This window comes from Berghia stephanieae, chromosome 5 (assembly GCF_034508935.2).
Source record: "Berghia stephanieae isolate SIO BIC M18660-M18661 chromosome 5, UCSD_Bste_1.3, whole genome shotgun sequence".
In the NCBI taxonomy this organism is placed as follows: Eukaryota; Metazoa; Mollusca; class Gastropoda; order Nudibranchia; family Aeolidiidae; genus Berghia; species Berghia stephanieae.
Window position 1 is genome coordinate 1,478,636 of NC_088364.1, and position 21,251 is coordinate 1,499,886.

At 37.4% G+C, this 21,251-nt stretch overlaps 1 protein-coding gene across 2 annotated transcripts; it reads left to right on the top strand.

Moving 5' to 3' along the window:
* The first annotated feature begins 1,786 nt into the window (after positions 1-1,786).
* On the top strand, positions 1,787-17,330 carry LOC144972227 (uncharacterized). Of its 2 annotated transcripts, XM_078913265.1 has the most exons (5): positions 1,824-1,918; positions 4,456-4,547; positions 10,150-10,361; positions 10,991-11,161; positions 13,057-17,330. In XM_078913265.1, exons 3-5 carry the CDS (start codon positions 10,154-10,156, stop codon positions 13,914-13,916), a joined length of 1,239 nt encoding a protein of 412 aa, XP_078769391.1. In that variant the 5' UTR covers positions 1,824-1,918; positions 4,456-4,547; positions 10,150-10,153; the 3' UTR covers positions 13,917-17,330. The 2 variants fall into 2 exon arrangements, with proteins under 2 accessions (XP_078769390.1, XP_078769391.1); XM_078913264.1 differs by lacking the exon at positions 4,456-4,547 and having other exon boundaries at positions 1,787-1,918.
* The last annotated feature ends 3,921 nt before the right edge of the window (positions 17,331-21,251 follow it).

The following is a 21,251-nucleotide window of genomic DNA, read 5'->3' on the forward strand; positions in this document are numbered from 1 at the left end:
TTTACAATTTGTTTGTTGTTACTTTTTTTTTGGGGGGGGGGGGTTGGGTTGAGGAGTGGTTTGTTTTTGTTTTTCTTCAGTCTCTATAACATTCCTGAAAATAAACAACTGTTCATGATCGCATCCATCCATGAAACAATTAGAAATCCAAACCACGCGTTGACACGTCCCATAATGCTACCGTTTTATTAATGAACACAGTGTGTGCTATTTGGTTATCATTGCATTTTTAAAACCAACCGCAGCATGGAGGCAGGACATTTCACTCTACCAAAATGGCGTCCAAATCATAATGTTTGACGCCATCTGCCGATGTCATAGTCTATAGGGAATGAGATTAGCGGAAGAGTAGAGTTCCTTGATTGGACGTCACCCATAGTCTGTGACGTCACCGGCGGAAACGTTTAATTAGAGAGAGAACGTCATGTTGGTTGTGCGCATGCGTCTCTCGTCCTCGCTTCCCTATAGGTACTGTAGTATATTTCTCAGTTATCCTTATTTTCCCTGGATGGTTTACGAGGTCCAACCCTTCTTTCATCACATTTTAGTCGAGATAACTGATGAAACTACTTCAGATGCTGTAGACGTTTCCGGTTTTCGTAAAATTTGAAGTAAATGAGGTTCTTTTTTAAAAAAAAACCCCAAATAACTGATGATAATGATGATAGAATTAAAAGTAATGATGATGATGATGAGGATAATAATAATAATAATAATAATAATAATAATAATAATAATAATAATGTAATAATAATAATAATAATAATAATAATAATAATAATAATAATAATAATAATAATAAAATAAAATAATAATAAAATAATAATAACAATAATAATAACAATAATAATAATAATAATAATAATAATAATAATAATAATAATAATAATAATAATAATAATAATAATAATAAAAATAACAATAACAATAATAATAATAATAATAATAATAATAATAATAATAATAATAATAATAATAATAATAATAATAATAATAATAATAATGATAATATAATCGTAATAGCAATGATAATAATAAGTATATTATTTTATAGGAAAAACGCAAAAACAGAGATAAGCTAAATAATAGGACAACGCTTGACTGATTTTCTCTCTTTGTTACCTGAACTATTACACCATAAAGCTTTCTAATTGTTCACGATCTATACATTATTATCTCTTATTGTCAAAAAACAAATAAGAACAAACCGTTTTGGTTCTATGCTTTTCTACGTGATGTGCTTAACAGTTCGAAAGTTAACACTATACACCTGGTGTTCGGTTTTAATCTAATCAGACTAGTATCTGAGTGTCTGTACCAAGACAGTATCAACAAAGATGTGACTCAATGAAGCCCAATACAAACTGGTGTTACTTCTCTCTTGGTGAAGATGTATTATTCTTGAGCCATAGTTTATAGTACGGGTACACAATTGGAAAAATATCATGACTGGAAAGAGAATAGCTTTTGTCACTTAAAGGTTAATATCTTTAGGGTGAATTCAGTTATATCCACTGTATTAACCTACTTTGACAAAATGGCATTTTAAAAAATTGACCAGAAAACATTAAGCTCATTTATCAATAGTTTCTATGACCCCATAACCTCCAACAGTCAAAATTACTTAAACTTATAACTTCAATGATGCACTAAAGAAGACTCGGGGTTAAAAGTTTTTGACGGGTCGAGGGGCATTTTGATTTATGAGTAAATGACGTTGAGATGTTATCTGGCCACAATGGAAAGATGTGTTTTGTCTGTGTTTTGTAATGTTGATATGTGTAGTGTATTGGTGGGGGAGTGTGCCAAGAATGGGCGTGTGACCCGTGTGTGCAGACAGCTGGTGTTGGGCAGACGTCACTTTCCATCTTGATTCTGTCCTTGGACTTGTGCTAATTCTTTCGAGTTTGCAAAAAATGTAAGTTTTGTTTTGTTTTGGTTTGGTTTGGTTTGGTTTTAACCGATGTGTATAGATAGTTCGAAGATGACGTCATTCAGGCCTTTGTTATTGTTTTTTGCCATCCGCGTTTATGAGTTATGCCCACTGAACTGTATTAACCCCGACTATAAATGTTCATGGATACACACAGTTTTGTGTGTTGGTCCGTTATACTTCCGGATGGCAATGTTATGAGCTTCTTAGCCAAGCGCATACTATCTATATATTTATAGGTTTGATAACCCACAATGATATGATTTCACTATTGACACTTAGATAACCACGCCTCTCGGACAGTCGTCATGATGTAAACAATGGCAATGGTTAGTAGTCATAGTGAACAACACAGGTTTTAATGTCGATCGGATGTATTTCAGTAAAATATCCACAGTTCCACAGTTCTGATCAATAGAAAATGCAGAAAACTAAGTGTACACTTAAACGTTTATAATAATATGATTGAGGAAATCATGCGATAACTTAGTCACCCATTTGGCGGGATAAAAACAATCAAAATGATCAAAGAGAGGTCAATTTCATTCACTTTATTGATTATAAACAAACAATATGTTTGTCCGAGGACGTGTGAAAGTGTGTCACAAATTCCGTGTTTTGATTGGTCAAGTATCTACTGGTTAATTGTTATTTAAATACATTCAAACCAACGCAAACGATTCTCTCCATCACAACAATCGGCAATCAAGCGGTTGTGATCCGTAGCCATCGTTAACATATAGATAGTATGCGCTTGGCTAAGAAGTTCACAACATTGCCATCCGGAAGTATAACGGACCAACACATAAACTCTGTGTAACCATGAACTTTTATAGAACAGTAAAGTTTGCTGCCCCAAACGTAAACAATAACAAGTTGCTAGTGATTTCCGTTAGGGACCGGAATAATTTACGCACAATATAGGTCTCCCAATTTTGTAGTTTGAGTTGTAGGCAATACACTTTCAGTATTGAAAATATGTTTACATAAAATCTAACAGTTGCAGAAATAATATTATAAGACTAAATTATTCTGAAAATCAGGCTCCGAATAATTCTCGTTTTGTTCATACCAGCGCAATAATTTGCTCTGGTCTAAAAATAGATAGACGTAACTTTTGATAAATTTTACCTTTTGTTCCATAAAATATCCATATCTAGACATTATTTGATGCATGATCGAGTATTTATGAATATGTGTTTCTTTTGCCACCTAAGAGCCAAATTTTAAAGGTTATTTTCTTTCTATTTTTTACATTGGAACGTGAGCTGTCAAGACAGGAACATGTGGTTTGCCATGTGCTTCTCGACCTTTGTTTACGTTTGGGGCAGCAAACTTTACTGTTCTATAGTCTGGTTAATACAGTTTAGTGAGAACAACTCACAAACGCGGATGGCAAAAACAATAACAAAGGCCTGAGTGACGTCATCTTCGAACTATCTATAGCCTGGCACTGACCCAAAAATGACGTCAAAGGCAAAGAAAACAAATCGTGAGCAGTATTCAATAGGTATTCACTAACGGCAACTCACAAAACGGTGCGAAACCTAAAAAATGACGTCAAAGTATAAGTCTTAGAGGGTTCTAGCGTCGCCATCGTTATGATATAGCCTGACACTGAAATCCAAAAGGACTGGCAGTTTGACGTCATTATTTGGTTTTTGCACCGTCTAGTGAGTTGTTAGTAGTGCTCATGGAAACAAGTTATTTCATTGGTTGAACTATTGAATACAACTCACAATTTGTTTTCTTTTGTGGCAAAAGACTGGGATTTTGACGTCATTTTTTGTTCAGTGTCAGGCTACAACTTTACGAAGGCCACGCACTCAGTCGGTCTCTTATGAGTACAACTCAGGTTTCGAACAGTACAGTGTTATCGGAATTAAAATTTCTTCCAGTTTCCCTGATACCAACAAAGTGAAGCAACTCAAGGAGTTTAAGATAAAGGTAGTAAATGTGATTCATAAATAAGGGAACAACACATAAAAACAACGTTTCGGCCTTTGTCATCCAATTTCAAGTAAACACAATATATATATATATATATATATATATATATATATATATGTATGATTGTCGTTATAATATAGGTGAAAATGTGTGTATGTGTGTGTGTGTGTTTTTTTTGTTTTTTTGTTTTTATTGTTTTTAAGGGTTTTACGGCGCTTGCAACACATTAAGGTCATATCAGCGCCAGTAAAAAGGAAGAAAATGGGATAGAAAAAAATTCTAGAATTACAATTAAAGCACCCAAGAAAAGGGAAGACAAAGAGGAATTGGTTCAAATAGGAAACAGATGTAGATTCCAAGAGCTCACTATCAAAGTACTTAGTTTGAGATCACTTAAAAGTCTCATCCAGACACAAGCACAGGTCCCCACTAAGAGGAATACACTCAAATGTTTACAAATCATATATAATGTGTATACAAAACATAATACAGTGCATAACAGAGAGATGATTTACAAGGAAAAAAATATCATCTCCCAAAACTAATCATACATTTAAATGTTTCCCTCCCAGCCAGGGTATCCGGCCAGGGTCAGGACAAAACCAAGTAATCTCATTCTAAGACAAGACAGAAAGTAAGTTGGAAAACTGGAATAGAAGATACAGTAAGTACCCACCTCCCCGCCCACTATGGGAGGTCAGGAACCCCACTCAGTGTGTGTGTGTGTGTGTGTGTGTGTGTGTCTGTGTGTGTAAGGGAAGAGAGAGAGGGAGATATATATATATATATAGAGAGAGAGTGTGTGAGATATATAATATATATATATATATATATATATATATATATATATATATATATATATATATATATATATATATATATATATATAGAGAGAGAGAGAGAGAGAGAGAGAGAGAGAGAGAGAGAGAAAGCGACAATGAGATGAAGTAATGAGATCAAAACTATATAAATCAAGAAAAAGGTAGGGGCACGTGGGGTAGGGGGGGGGGGGGGATTGAAGTAGACGGCGATAGATGGTTTGAAGATGATGTCACTCAGGTCTTTGTTATTGTTTTTTGCCATCCGCGTTTATGAGTAATGCTCACTGAACTGTATTAACCTGACTATAAACGTTCATGGAAACACAGTTTTGTGTGTTGGTCCGTTATACTTCCGGATGGCAATGTTATGAGCTTCTTAGCAAAGCGCATACAATCTATAAGGAGTTTCTTTGTTATTGTTTTCAGAACACTTTTGAATGATACAGACAATCGTTATAGATAGTATGCGCTTAGCTAAGAAGCTCACAACATTGCCATCCGGAAGTATAACAGCCAACACACAAAACTATATGTAACCTCAAATGGATGTTGTTGGTACACAAGGGAGACAATCAAACGTATCTGTATTGTAATCAAATGGATGTCGTTGGTACACAAGGGAGACAATCAAACGTATCTGTATTGTAATCAAATGGATGTCGTTGGTACACAAGGGAGACAATCAAACGTATCTGTATTGTAATCAAATGGATGTCGTTGGTACACAAGGGAGACAATCAAACGTATCTGTATTGTAAACAAATGGATGTCGTTGGTACACAAGGGAGACAATCAAACGTATCTGTATTGTAATCAAATGGATGTCGTTGGTACACAAGGGAGACAATCAAACGTATCTGTATTGTAAACAAATGGATGTCGTTGGTACACAAGGGAGACAATCAAACATATCTGTATTGTAATCAAATGGATGTCGTTGGTACACAAGGGAGACAATCAAACGTATCTGTATTGTAATCAAATGGATGTCGTTGGTACACAAGGGAGACAATCAAACGTATCTGTATTGTAAACAAATGGATGTTGTTGGTACACAAGGGAGACGATCAAACGTATCTGTATTGTAAACAAATGGATGTTGTTGGTACACAAGGGAGACGATCAAACGTATCTGTATTGTAAACAAATGGATGTTGTTGGTACACAAGGGAGACGATCAAACGTATCTGTATTGTAAGCAAATGGATGTCGTTGGTACACAAGGGAGACGATCAAACGTATCTGTATTGTAAACAAATGGATGTCGTTGGTACACAAGGGAGACAATCAAACGCATCTGTATTGTAAACAAATGGATGTGGTTGATTTTGATGCATAAGACGAGACAAGACGCCTGTTAGACGATATTATATTTTTTAAAAAACGAAACAGGGACACTGCTGTCAACAGCCGATTGTTACTAAGCTGATAAAATATCACGTATTTCTTTTTTTTTTTCATGGCAATTTCGACACACCCGGATAATATTTGGTTGTTTAGGGTGAACGCCTCGCTAAAAAATATCGGTGATTGCTCCTTCTATGTCTCGTTTTTGTAGGGCAGGGTCTGCTGTTTATTATATTATGATAATGTGTGGTTTCATCAGCATACCTACCTATTTTTTATTAATCAAACAATAGGAATCGATGCGGAACCAAACACGTAGAATCCGTTGTGAAGCCTGGGGATTTTCATCTATCTATAAAGCTTGATACTGGAACATTAGCGGTGAAGCTATGGCTAACACGTTCAAATATTATGAGGTGACCTACTTTTCGTTTCAGGGTGGTACATATATATATATATATATATATATATATATATATATATATATATGTATATATATATATGTACATATATGTATATATATATATTTATATATATATATATATATATATATATATATATATATATATATATATATATATATATATATATATATATAAGCCACGAAATAAAAATGCTCGACTTGATGTTATAGGAGCGGTAAATATATAAAAATAAATAGAATTTCTCATATATATATATATATATATATATATATATATATATATATATATATATATATATATATATATATATATATATATATATATTATATTGAGACGCATCGGGTCCCCTTCTCTCCTTTGTGTGAGATCTCTCTATCTTTCACATTGTTCTATAGATCTAAGAGACAGAAGGTCTTCACCTAAATCCAGTTATGTTGACTTCATCCTTTGTGTTTCTATCCTACATAGCACAGTTCCTCGGCCCGAGTCATCTCATCAGCATACAATGCTTACACCTTATAGGGAGTGGGATTAGCGGAAGAGTAGCGTCCCATGATTGGACGTCACCCATAGTCTGTGACGTCACCGGCGGAAAAGTTATTAGAGAGAGAACGTCATTTCGTAAGGGCGTCCGCCATTGTTCCAATAGTTTAGAACCAGTAACTAAATTAATATGCGTCATTACTTGGGAAGTGATGTCACGACTGTTGAAGCCTATTTGCCATTGTCATCGATCGATGAACAGTGAAGCGACGGCCCATGGCCAACTAGGAGACTTGTTCATCACCTTAACCCACTCTATACCAACTACAGCAAAATTGTCACATTCGTTACGATACAACCAACATTTAACCCACTCCATACCAACTACAGCAAATTCGTTACGATACAACCAACATTTAACCCACTCCATACCAACTACAGCAAATTTGTTACGATACAACCAACATTTTTCTTATTCAAATTTCTCTTGCACATCGTAAAATTTAAAGAAAATGAACACAGTGTGTTGAAGAGCATGTTTTGCTAAAGAAATTATGTAAGTACTGTCATCATGTTTGAGTGATCGAAAATATATTATTGTGTTAGTTGGGTGTGATGTTTTGGGGAAAATCCTGAAAATGGCTGGTAAGGAGAGAGTTAAGCAATCAGTGACAAAGATCCGAGCGTCACTCACGATTTTAACACAGGTGTTGGAAAAGAAAGGAACCGTATCGTCAGGTGATGCGCTGTAATTCCTGCATCAATGTGTCAAAATATTGTGGTAAATACGCACCAATAACTGTGGGACTGACTTATTTGTCTGTTCGGCATGAACTAGAGGTAGCTATGGAATGAAGGACTGTCGGCCAGGTGACAGGGGAACGGAACAGGCTAAATGGCATGTAATATTCTGATTGGTTAATGCTAATAGTAACGCTCGAACCACCAGCCGTCTGTTATAGAAGGAACGAATTTGACGTAACGCCTCTCTATGCTATTGTTTTTAGCCGGCCATTTGAATGAGTATGTCGTTCTATCAATCAGACGATACATGTTCAAGTTTACACATAGTTTTCTGTCTTGGTTCGTTTAATCCGGCCGGCGGATATTGTGAGCTACACACACAGCATCAATATTGAGCATGTCTAGATACAATGAACTATAAAGATATATGGGTAATAATTTTATGACGACAGAGCTTCATTCATTCCCTAAGCTGGCCATATGGGACTAAATACCCATCTCATACCGTACGTCGTCGCCTGTGAGGCGTCCTTTTGGAACCAACATACTTAAACTATCCATCACGGAAAGCTATATACTCATTCACACCTGAGTTGAATGGAGGTAATGTACAGTGCCTTCGCCTAGGATACAGCAGCGTGTTTTACAAGCATTGGCACTCCCCATTCAGTCTGTGACCGCAGTGAATATCACATGCCATTTTGTACCATAACAAGAAACCTTGCTAATGACGTCACATGCGTGTTTTGATATGAGCTTTTTTAAACCCTGGAATGCTAATTTAATGTGTTGTGTAGCACCAGGATAATAGAATGACACACTTACTCCTATCTGGTCCAGCGATTTCCAATCGCCAGTTTTCAACATCATAAAGTATTGCTAGTTTTGGGGAGGGGTTTTCTTGTGGAAAATCATCGTCTATGACGCGTCTCAATGGCGACCGCCTTTAACTCACTCAACCCTAACACCGACTATATCCGTAGTTAACTCACTCAACCCTAACACCGACCATATCCGTAGTTAACTCACTCAACCCTAACACCGACTATATCCGTAGTTAACTCACTCAACCCTAACACCGACCATATCCGTAGTTAACTCACTCAACCCTAACACCGACTATATCCGTAGTTAACTCACTCAACCCTAACACCGACCATATCCGTAGTTTAATCGAGGTTACTTTTACCCCATTTGCCTAATTATTTAATTTTTTTTTCTGAGACAAATTATAGGCGTACTATCAAATCTAATGTTTTTAGTTTTTACATGTTAATGGTATTTGTATAAAACTATCTATGGACATACTCATTTTCAATAGATTTTTTTTCCAATTTTTAAAAGTAGGAAAAATCTCTAGGATTGAGTGAGTTAAACTAATGGGATGTGTTCTGGAATATCTAACAAGCAATTAAAATCGCATAGTACACTGCATGACGTCATTTTATGGCACTCTTTCTTCCCTACCCCCCCCCCTATCCTCTCTATCTACTTCCTCTTCCTTCTTCTCCTCTTAATATTTCTGTTCTTATTTTTACTTTAAGAATTTTAATATTAAATAGATGTGGAGATTGATAAGTAGCCTACGGTACACGGACACGTACACGTACACGTGGTCACCAACGCGTAACAGTAACAGTAATAGGCAGGAAAGTCTTCAATCTTCAATCTTCAATACTTATATTTGCAAAAGGCCCCACGGGCCCAGCACTGCAAATGTTCAGTTACAGTCCATTCCAAAGGCCCCACCGGCCCAGCACTTCGAATGTTCCGTTACAGTCCATTCCAAATGCCCCACCGGCCCAGCACTTCAAAAATTCAGTTACAGTCCATTCCAAAGGCCCCACGGGCCCAGCACTGCAAATGTTCAGTTACAGTCCATTCCAAAGGCCACACGGACCCAGCACTGCAAATATTCAGTTACAGTCCAATCAAAACAGGGAACAGTCACAAATTACTTTGACGAGCGAGTGCATGCGAGTGTTAATGATAATATTTGTTCAGAACTAGGAGATCTAGTTACAAGCATTAGACTTGTGAATATTTTAGAATAGGAGCACTATAAACAGTTAAGGTGTAATTTTTGTTCAGAAATAGAAGAGCTACTTACGAGCAATAGACGTTATATTTGTTCAGAAATAGAAGAGTTACTTACACGCAATAGACTTGTGATATTTGTTCAGAAATAGAGCTACTTACAAGTATTAGACTTATGATATTATTATATTTGTTCAGATAGGATAGCTACCAGAAAAAGCAAACTTGTTATATTTGTTCAGAAATAGGAGAGCTACATACAACACTTGTTATATTTGTTCAGAAATAGAAGAGCTACATACAACACTTGTTATATTTGTTCAGAAATAGGAGAGCTACATACAACACTTGTTATATTTGTTTAGAAATAAGAAAGCTACAAACAGAAAACTTTATATCTAAAATACAGAACAATGGAAGCGGAACTTTGGCAGATTGCAACCTTCGCCCTCTTGGTGCTGACAGCGTGTCTCCAGATCGCAGGCCTAGTGGCCCCTGTGTGGATCTGGCTGAACAATGGGGATAACCATGTTGGAATTGGACTGTTCTTTAGGATCGGCTATGAACGCGAGGGAGACTCTCCAACTCCAGATGGCTTCGGCGAGATCAGGATCGATGATGGTAAGTAGGCCCTCCAGAAACCAAAACAAATCCTCCAGAGCCATTAGGCCCATGGTGCAGGAGTTTATCACGGTTCCTATGTCTTAAAACGGACAATATGAATTACTTGCTATCCTTTGGAGAGGATGCTGGTCATTTGTGTGGCAAAGCACCTTCCGCCAGACCCAACAAATTCAGCTACCCAATCACTTCTGTGTGGACAGGGAGGGGATCAAAAGAAAATCTAGATCTAGATTTAGAATCGATACAGACCCTTGTTTGTGTGAAGCGAGTAGTCTACCAACTAATCTATCGGTCTCACCTTCAATATAAAAACCTCTTTTATAAGTTTTTAGCCTGAAAACTACTACTACTACTACTACTACTAACTACTACACTACTACTACTACTACTACTACTACTACTACTACTACTACTAATATTACAAATACTACTACTACTACTACTACTACTACTACTACTACTACTACTACTACTACTACTACTACTAATGCTGCTGCTGCTTATGATGATGATGATGATGATGATGATGATGATGATGTGATGATGATGATGATGATGATGATGATGATGATGATGATGATGATGATGATGATGATTATGATGATGACGAATACATTCTAATCCAGAGGACACTTTAAAGTCAGACCACTGGTACGTCATCGTCGTGGCAGAGCTCCTATCAACCTTCCTGACAATGGTCCTCATTCCCATGCTCTACGCGCACTATGACAGAGTGAGATATAATCTGGACACAACCACTGTGTACTACATCAGTGTGGCCGTCTCCGTATTTGCCTGTAAGTATTTTAAACACTCGCTGAATTTTCTATTTATTTTTATTATTCTCCTAAAAAAAAGACCACTTGGTCTAGTGATATGACATCGCTTTCGAATCGGAAGGCCAATGGTGTAATATGAGTACCTGGCCGATAACAGCGTTGTCTCTGCTATGGCCTAACGGTGGTCATGTCACGTCCTGCATGTTAGGTGTTCCTTGTGGTCAGGGATTCCTTGTAAAGCGCTTTGAGCATGTTTAGTGGATGCTCCTATTCATTCTCCTCCTCCTCCTCCTCCTCCTCCTCCTCCTCCTCCTCCTCCTCCTCTTCCCCTCCGCCCCATACTCCTACTCATGCTCCTTCTCATCCTCTTCATGATCCTATTCCTATCCTTCCTAACCCTACTATCCATGATCCTCCTCTTCCTCGTCCTCTTCACCCCCCCCCTCCTACTTCTTCTCCTCCTCCTAGTCCTCGTCTTCTTCCTCATCCCCCTTTTACTACTAATGCTCCTCTTCCTCTCCTCCTCCTCCTCCTCCTCCTCCTCCTCCTCCTCCTCGTCCTCTTACTTCTCCTTCTTCTCTCCCTCGTCCTCTTACTTCTCCTTCTTCTCTCCCTCGTCCTCTTACTTCTCCTTCTTCTCTCCCTCGTCCTCCTACTTCTTCTTCTTCTCTCCCTCGTCCTCCTACTTCTTCTTCTCTCCCTCGTCCTCCTACTTCTTCTTCTCTCCCTCGTCCTCCTACTTCTTCTTCTCTCCCTCGTCCTCCTACTTCTTCTTCTTCTCTCCCTCGTCCTCCTACTTCTTCTCTCCCTCGTCCTCCTACTTCTTCTCTCCCTCGTCCTCCTACTTCTTCTTCTCTCCCTCGTCCTCCTACTTCTTCTTCTCTCCCTCGTCCTCCTACTTCTTCTTCTTCTCTCCCTCGTCCTCCTACTTCTTCTTCTTCTCTCCCTCGTCCTCCTACTTCTTCTCTCCCTCGTCCTCCTACTTCTTCTCTCCCTCGTTCTCCTACTTCTTCTCTCCCTCGTCCTCCTACTTCTTCTCTCCCTCGTCCTCCTACTTCTTCTTCTCTCCCTCGTCCTCCTACTTCTTCTTCTCTCCCTCGTCCTCCTACTTCTTCTTCTCTCCCTCGTCCTCCTACTTCTTCTTCTCTCCGTCGTCCTCCTACTTCTTCTTCTCTCCCTCGTCCTCCTACTTCTTCTTCTCTCCCTCGTCCTCCTACTTCTTCTTCTCTCCCTCGTCCTCCTACTTCTTCTTCTCTCCCTCGTCCTCCTACTTCTTCTTCTCTCCCTCGTCCTCCTACTTCTTCTTCTCTCCCTCGTCCTCCTACTTCTTCTTCTCTCCCTCGTCCTCCTACTTCTTCTTCTCTCCCTCGTCCTCCTACTTCTTCTTCTCTCCCTCGTCCTCCTACTTCTTCTTCTCTCCCTCGTCCTCCTACTTCTTCTTCTCTCCCTCGTCCTCCTACTTCTTCTTCTCTCCCTCGTCCTCCTACTTCTTCTTCTCTCCCTCGTCCTCCTACTTCTTCTTCTCTCCCTCGTCCTCCTACTTCTTCTTCTCTCCCTCGTCCTCATCCCCTTTCTCCTGCTCATGCTCATCTTCCCCATCCTCCTCCTCTCCTCCCCCTCCTACTACTCCTCATGTTCTTCCTCCTTCTTTCCTTCTCTACCTCCTACTCATACTCCTCCTCCTCCTCCCCTCCTCCCTCTACTCCTTCTCATGCTCCTCCTCCTCCTCACCCCTCTTCCCCCCTTTGTCGTTAAAAAAGTGTATGACACCTTCGTTTAAATCCTGTTTAAATATTTAAAGCTTATTAAACATTGATTGGTTGTTTTGAATAAAGGAGATACTTTTTTAAAAATATCATTTCTTTTATACGCGGAGAACAGAAAAATAACTCCTGTTTCCATTTGCTTTGCAGCGATTTTCAATCTCATCGCCCTCCTCATCTTTCTTATATATCACGGCGATGCGATTCGTGAAGCCCCTGAGATTGGCGACTGGAGTTTTGCATGGGGAGGGCTCATTATGGGCGTCGCCGTCCTGATTCAGGTCGCCATTAGTATGGCCATCTACAGGTGGATGGGGAAAATTAGGCAAAAAGCTCTGTCTGCTCCAATGGAGCATCCATTCTCCATCACCAACACGATCCCTGACTTTAATCAAATGTTCCATGGCCATTATCCCAACTACCCAAGAAAAGCCGTCAGTGACGACTACAGACAATACCACGACGACCGGCTTGATGACGTGTTGCATCAAGGGCGACGTCCCTCCAGCCTAAGAGATGTGCAGTATAAAAGACCTATTCCTCCACCCGTGCCCAAAAGACCATTCAGGAGTAACTTGAGGAAAGCCGAGGGGGATGTTTATCAAAATCTTTCAAAGATCCACAAGATGCACGACAATGAAGTTGGTATTGGTAGTGCTGGATTCACTCAGCCGACTCCTCTCTGGCGTAACAACGCGTTCCCAAAGCAAATTAAAACGAATGTCTTGGAGAGACGAGACGAACAAGACGCGTGGAATAAAGAACTCAGCAAGGAGATTGTCAACAGCAGAATTCATCAAAAAGGGGCTGCTACTTCGAGGGACAATTCAGTTCGAGAAATTGAAATTGCCAACGCTGCCATAAAAGTGAATGAAGAAGCACAAGGTTTGGGAATGTTTGGGTCTGAGTTGAACTTCCCACGTGATTACAACTCGACAGTGGATGAAGACACACAGCCATCGGTGTTTAACACCGATTACATTTACCGACCCTACTCAGAATTGACATAAATTAAATGATAAACGAATTTCTATTCACACCTACAATAATAATAATAATAATAATAATAATAATAATAATAATAATAATAATAATAATAATAATAATGATAATAATAATAATAATAATAATAATAATAATAATAATAATAATAATAATAATAATAATAATAATAATAATAAGAAGAAGAAGAAGAAGAAGAAGAAGAAGAAGAAGAAGAAGAAAGAAGAAGAAGAAGAAGAAGAAGAAGAAGAAGAAGAAGAAGAAGAAGAAGAAGAAGAAGAAGAAGAAGAAGAAGAAGAAGGAGAAGGAGAAGGAGAAGAAGAAGAAGGAGAAGGAGAAGAAGAAGAAGAAGAAGAAGAAGAAGAAGAAGAAGAAGAAGAGGCCCGATTTCGTTAAGAGACTAATTGGTCTTAAATTCATGACATATGACATCTTAGAAAGTCACAATTAAAATCATTGCTTCATGAATTGGTTTCAACTGACGTGTACATATTTGCAGGTCTGATAACCAAATACATTATGGGCTCATTGCTGTAATGGAAATCTCAAAAATGATGCAAAATAATGTCCGAAAATGAAAAAGTGTTAAACTGAGCCAATAAGTGCGATCGGATGTCAGACCTGCAGATATGTACACGTTATTCTCAGTTGTCCTTGAATTTATCTAATTGTTGTTTAGAGGGATTTTAATCAGGTATTCAACGCAATGTTTATACAAGTGATACGATTTTGGTAAAATTTGCTTTAAGATTGCGTGCGCCCAGTATTTTCTTTATCTTTTACTCAAATAAACCCATTGTTCCTTAACCATCATCCATGTGATATGGGTGGACAATTTTGCATGAGCCACGAATTAGAGAAAATGGGGATGAAGACCGTCGGGACCAAAACTTTTAGAGCGATCTAATTTTAGAAGATTTTGTAAAGTCATTTCCAGTGTGATATCAATATTTTCAAGACATTTATTGTAATTTCTAACAGGAATAGTTGGAAAGTTGGAAACATCTTCATTGATAAAACAAACACTGGAAATATAGTAATTTAATAGTTCAGACTTTTCATTGTCGTTTATCTCCGCTTTGATTTATCAGAGAACCTATATCTGATTTTCTCTTTAGTTTTTACACATTTCCAAAAAGGTTTCAAATTCCTAACGTTATAAATCCTTCATAATTTTCATAGTTTTCAATTTTTATTTAAATTTATATGTTTTTACATAAACAGTACCATGTAATATATTTTATTTTTATGCAAAATGAACAAAATGTTTTTTGCCGTTGTTATCCAGTATTCGTGTTTGATTGGTGTTGTTTATTGGTAAAAATAAATTTGGAATTTCCAATCTTGATATGATCTTACGATAATTTGACTTGAATTAGAAACCTCTGTATCCTGAGCTAGTCTACCTGCATCAACACAGTTGTTACGCTTTGGTGTTCTGTTCAACTTATGGGAAAAATGTAAAAAAGTTTCAGTTTTGTACAATAAAAGCAACTTTTTTTCTTCTTCTTTCAGCTTATCCCGCATTTTGCAGGGTTGTCATAATGAATAGGTCACATTTTCATGCATCTCGGTTCATAGCATCATCTTCCTCCAGGCCCAGTTCTTTCATATCGTCCTTGACCCTATCCATCCATCAAGTCTTTCAGCGTCCCTTCTTTCTCTTTCCCGCTAACTGTGTATCCAATACTTTCCTTCCCACCTACTCCCTCTCTCGTGTCTTAACATGTCCGAACCATTTCAATCTATCTTCTCTCATCTTTATCGATAAATTCTTCATTTCAGTCAACCTTCGAATTCGTTCATTTCTCACTTTATCTTTTCTTGTCCAGCCAAGTGACCGTCTCAACATCCTCATTTCTGCCACCTCAACTTCTTTTTCTGGTTTCTTTGTCATAGCTGCTGTCTCTAATCAATACAACATTGCTGGTCTTACACAGGTGTATATATTTTCCCTTCAGTTTTGCGGAAATTCGAATGAGTAATAAAACACTATATGATACCATCATATCGTATTGTATTATATCCTATTGTATGTATAGTACTTTCCATTGTATTATATAAAACTGTATTATATTATGTGGTCTTATGTCATATAACACTATTTTAAATCATATTGTACTATATTATATTGTTGGCGACCAAAAATATGTGAATCACAAATATCTTACAAAAGTTTGTTTTTGAGTTGGCGTTGGAATAAATTTGGAAGATATACTTTTGAAATATCAAGATGGCGCCGTTTCCATGGAAACAGTTTGCAATGCATTCGTTCGTAGGAAAAAAAACCCATGTTCTTGAATTCATGATTCATGATGTTTTAGAAAATAGCCGTTAAAATCCTTTTTCATGAATTGATTTAAACCGACGTGTACTTATTTGCAGGTCTGATAACCCAAATTCATTATGGGCTCATTGTTGTCATGGAAATCTCTAAACATGATGCAAAATATTGACCATTAAAAGAATGTTAAACTAGGCCCATAAGTCCGGTCGGACGTCAGATCTGCATATATGTACATGACGGTTAAAACCTTTTTTATTCTAAATTGTCCTTGAGTTTCTCTAATTGTTATTTAGAGGGGTATTAATCGGGTATTCAACGCAATGTTAATACAAGTGATACGATTTTTGGTCAAATTTGCATTAAAACTGCCTGTGCCCAGTATTTTGGTTATTTTTTAAAACTCAAATAATTCCATTGTTCCTCAACCATTCATGTGATATGGGTGGACAATATCTCATGAGCCACGCATTAGAGAAAATGGGGATGAAGACCGTCGGGACCAAAACTTTTAGAGCGATCTAATTTTAGAAGATTTTGTAAAATCATTTCCAGTGTGATACCAATATTTTTAAGACATTTATTGTAATTTCTAACAGGAATAGTTGAAAAGTTGGAAACATCTTCCTTTATAAAACAAACACTGGAAATATAGTAATTTAATAGTTCAGACTTTTCATTGTCGTTTATGGTTACATCTCCGCTTGGATTTATCAGAGAACCTATATCTGATTTTCTTTTAAGTTTTTACACATTTCCAAAAAAGTTTCAAATTCCTAACTTTTTATACTGTTATTAGAGATCTTTCATAATTTTCATAGTTTTTATTTTTGATTTGAATTTATCTGTTTTCACATCCACTGTGTTATGTAATATATTTTATTTTTATGTAAAAAGAACATGATTTTTGTGTTGTTATCCAGTATTCGTGTTTGATTGGTGTTGTTTATTGGTAAAAATAAATTTGGAATTTCCAATCTTGATATGATCTTACGATAATTTGACTGAAAGTAGAAAAATCTGTAGCCTGAGCGAGTCTACCTGCACCAACACAGTTGTTACGCTTTGGTGTTCTGTTCAACTTATGACAAAAATGTAAAAAGCCTCAGTTTTGTACAATAAAAACAACTTTTTCTTATGATGTCTAAGTTTTCTTTATTAAAAAGTCCTATCAATGTCAATAAAAGAAAAGAAAATCAAAGAACGGGTCGAAGTGAGAGAGCTTGGAACATTTTATGTGAAATGATTATCTACAGATGAGAACCGATTAAATGGACCCGTCCGTCCGTCCGTCCGTGTATGTATGTATGTATGTACGTACGTACGTACGCACGCACGCACACACACACACACATACACACATGAATATATGAATATAGGTCCTGGGTTCGAGTCTCGCTCGGCGCATAGTTGAGTTCTTGGAAATTACTCTTTACTCACATTCTCTCACCGTACTCAGGTGTAAAATGAGTACCGGGCCGTTAACAGTGCTGTCTGTGCCTAACAGGCGTCATGTCTCGTTGTACATGTTACGCGTTGCTGTTGGTCAGGGTCTCCATGTAAAGCGCTTTGAACACGTTTAGTGGGTGTTGCACTATATAAAAGCTCAATTTTAATTTTTTTTCTTTAATGAAAATAGAGAGGAACAAACAAGCAACATGGTGGTAACTACATTTGTTGTCCTATAATTGTCTGTCCTAATCAAACATTACCCAATCCCCTAACAGTCCGTGGAACAAGTCACCCATTGATTGCTATTGCCATTTTTTTTACCACCAAGGGAGATAATCCTGTTTTTAATGTGGAAGAGTCAAAGTAAGAGTTGTGTCCCCTGACATGTTTTTTTTTATTGGTAGGTACAAGACCTACTCTCTCTCTCTCTCTCTCTCTCTCTCCTTCTCTCTCTCTCCCTCTCTCTCTCTCCTTCTCTCTCTCCCTCTCTCTCTCTCTCTCTCTCCTCTCCTCTCTCTCTCCTTCTCTCTCTCCCTCTCTCTCTCCTTCTCTCTCTCTCTCCCCCTCTCTCTCCCCCTCTCTCTCTCTCTCCCTCTCTTTCTCCCTCTCTCTTCTCTCTCTCTCCTCTCTCTCCCCCCTCTCCTCTCTCTCTCCCTCTCTCTCCCTCTCTCCCCCCCTGATCTCTCTCTCCCTCTCTCTCTCCCCCCTCTCTCTCTCCCTCTCACTTTAACACACACACACACACACACACGGGCCTACACACATACACACATTCTTCTATCTCTCTTTCTAATAATAATAATAATAATAATAATAATAATAATAATAATAATAATAATAATAATAATGACATTTGTACAGCGCATTTTCAAAATTATATAGATTTGATGCTCAAGACACTTTCTATTGATTTAAAATAATGCAATTCTTGTGCCGCAGCCCGCACCCCCCTCCCCTCCACAGACACACACACACACACACACACACAAACACACAAACACACAAAAACACGCACACAAACACACACACAAACACACAAACACACAAACACACAAACACACAAACACACACAAACACACAAACACACACACACAAACACACACACACACAAACACACAAACACACACAAACACATACACAAACACACATACACAAACACGTAAACACACAAAAACACAAACACACACAAACACACACAAACACATAAACACACACAAACACACACAAACACACAAACACACACAAACACACAAACACACACACAAACACACAAACACACAAACACACTCACACACCAGCCCATTACGGTTCACAAGTCACCAGCTAAAGAGACAGACGGACATGTGAGAGACAATAGCACGTTAACGCTTACTATCCACAAACCTAAACGATCGACAAAAATCGAGGAAGAAAACCAGAATCTGTCCTCAGATATCGCCACACGACACCCGTTGCGCGATTTTTACTAGATCCTGGCGATCTTCGTCGTTGGTCGATCGTGTAGGTTTGGAGATGATAATCGTTAACTTGCTCATGAAATCGCGACGAGGGATTAGAGAGGCGAGTGCGAGAGAGTGAGTATCGACCATGGATGCCTGAGTTTTGGCCCGTTCAAGTTTGGGGGTTGGTTTTGTTCTCCTTCGCGTTCACTTGGACTGTCGTCTGGATTCAAAAAGCGTGACTACAATGCCCTTTATCTCTTAAGTGGACAAGGACTATAACTTGTATTTCAAAAGGCGTGACTACAATGCCCTTATTCTCTTAAGTGGACAAGGAGTATAACTTGTATTTCAAAAAGCGTGACTACAATGCCCTTTATCTCTTAAGTGGACAAGGACTATAACTTGTATTTCAAAAGGCGTGACTACAATGCCCTTTATCTCTTAAGTGGACAAGGACTATAACTTGTGATTCAAAACGGCCTGAAATCCTTAATCTTGGGTAAGTTTTTAAAGATGACCTTCGTTCTTTTCCTTCATTATTATTATTATTATTATTATTATTATTATTATTTATTATTATTATTATTATTATTATTATTATTATTATTATTATTATTATTATTATCATTATCATTATTATTATTATTATTATTATTATTATTATTATTATTATTATTATTATTATTATTATTATTATTATTATTATTATTATCATTATTATATTATTATTATTATTATTATTATTATTATTATTATTATTATTATTATTATTAATTATTATTATTATTATTATTACAGAAAAATACTCAGAATATCATGGACTGAAAAACAAACAAACAAAGAAGTCCTGAGAAGGATCGGAATAAAATCACCAATTCTTCTTCAAACTGTAAAGAAATTGAAACTGAACTATTTTGGCCATACGACTCGCCACGAATCATTAGAAAAGCACATTGTGCAGACAAGGGTGGACGGCAAGAGAGGAAGAGGTAGACAAACAAAAAGCTGGGAACAAGATATATGTGAATGGCTGGGAATGACAACAACTCAAGCAAGTAGACTGGCGGAAAACCGTAATCTGTTTGGCAAGAAAGTTCGGGAAGGAACGTCCTACACAGGATCAGCTGAATAGAGAGAGATTATTATTATATTATTATTATTATTATTATTATTATTATTATTATTATTATTATTATTATTATTATTATTATTATTATTATTATTATCATTATCATTATCATTATCATTATCATTATTATTATTATTATTATTATTATTATTATTATTATTATTATTATTATTATTATTATTATTATTATTATTATTATTATCATTATTATTATTATCATCCACCTCATCACCATAAGCTCTTAATCCTAACCCCACTATAAAAATGATGAAATAGATTCATAGCCCCCCCCCCCCTCCAAAAGAATCAATCAAGAAATACCAGCCTCCCCCCCTCCCCCCCCCCCCTGGCCGCAACCCAGGCACTGATTATCAAAGATGGATTCGATACCGTAATTGATTGAGACGCATTGTAATCGAATATTTCTTTGAGAGAAGAAAGTGGAAAACACTACACGACGGAATCATACAGCCGAACACATCGGGTTGCGATTACAATTAAGGCCGCTTGAACTGTTGTCCTATCGAAAGTTGTAATTATTTCTGTTGTACAGACCAGAACCCAAAGTTTTAAAAAAGCTTTTCAAGTAATCGATTACGCTCAACGGCATTTTGTTTTAGTTTCGAATGAATCATGGCCATCGTGAACTTATAGCCTGACACTGGAACCCACAAGTAAGACGTTGTTTTTTGGGTTCGTGCAGCGTCTAGTGAGTTGTTGATAGTGGAACTGAAGGAAACAAGTGATTCATTTCGAACAACTGAATACAACTCACGATTTGTTTTCTTTTGTGGCCAGAGACTTGTCTATTGACTTCATTTTTTGGTCAGGCTATAAGTTTACGATGGCTAAGGGTGAACCTGGTGCAAGAGAGATTAAATCATATTAGCCCAATAGCTTGAACACACAGTCAAACTATGTATGCAGCAACTGAGGTAGAGACGGTCATGCAAGGATTGGGCTGCTGAGTCACACCGGTCGCTGTTCACAAGACTGTAGAGACCAAAATCAATCAATCAATCTAGTCAGGTGGGTA

What these genes read in the sequence shown, in the direction of transcription:
- LOC144972227 (XM_078913264.1), top strand. Translation starts at nt 10,154, where the DNA reads ATGGAAGCGGAACTTTGGCAGATTGCAACCTTCGCCCTCTTGGTGCTG. An exon ending in CGAGATCAGGATCGATGATG is followed by an intron (nt 10,362 to 10,990) that starts GTAAGTAGGCCC and finishes ATTCTAATCCAG; the next exon opens with AGGACACTTTAAAGTCAGAC. An exon ending in GGCCGTCTCCGTATTTGCCT is followed by an intron (nt 11,162 to 13,056) that starts GTAAGTATTTTA and finishes TTTGCTTTGCAG; the next exon opens with CGATTTTCAATCTCATCGCC.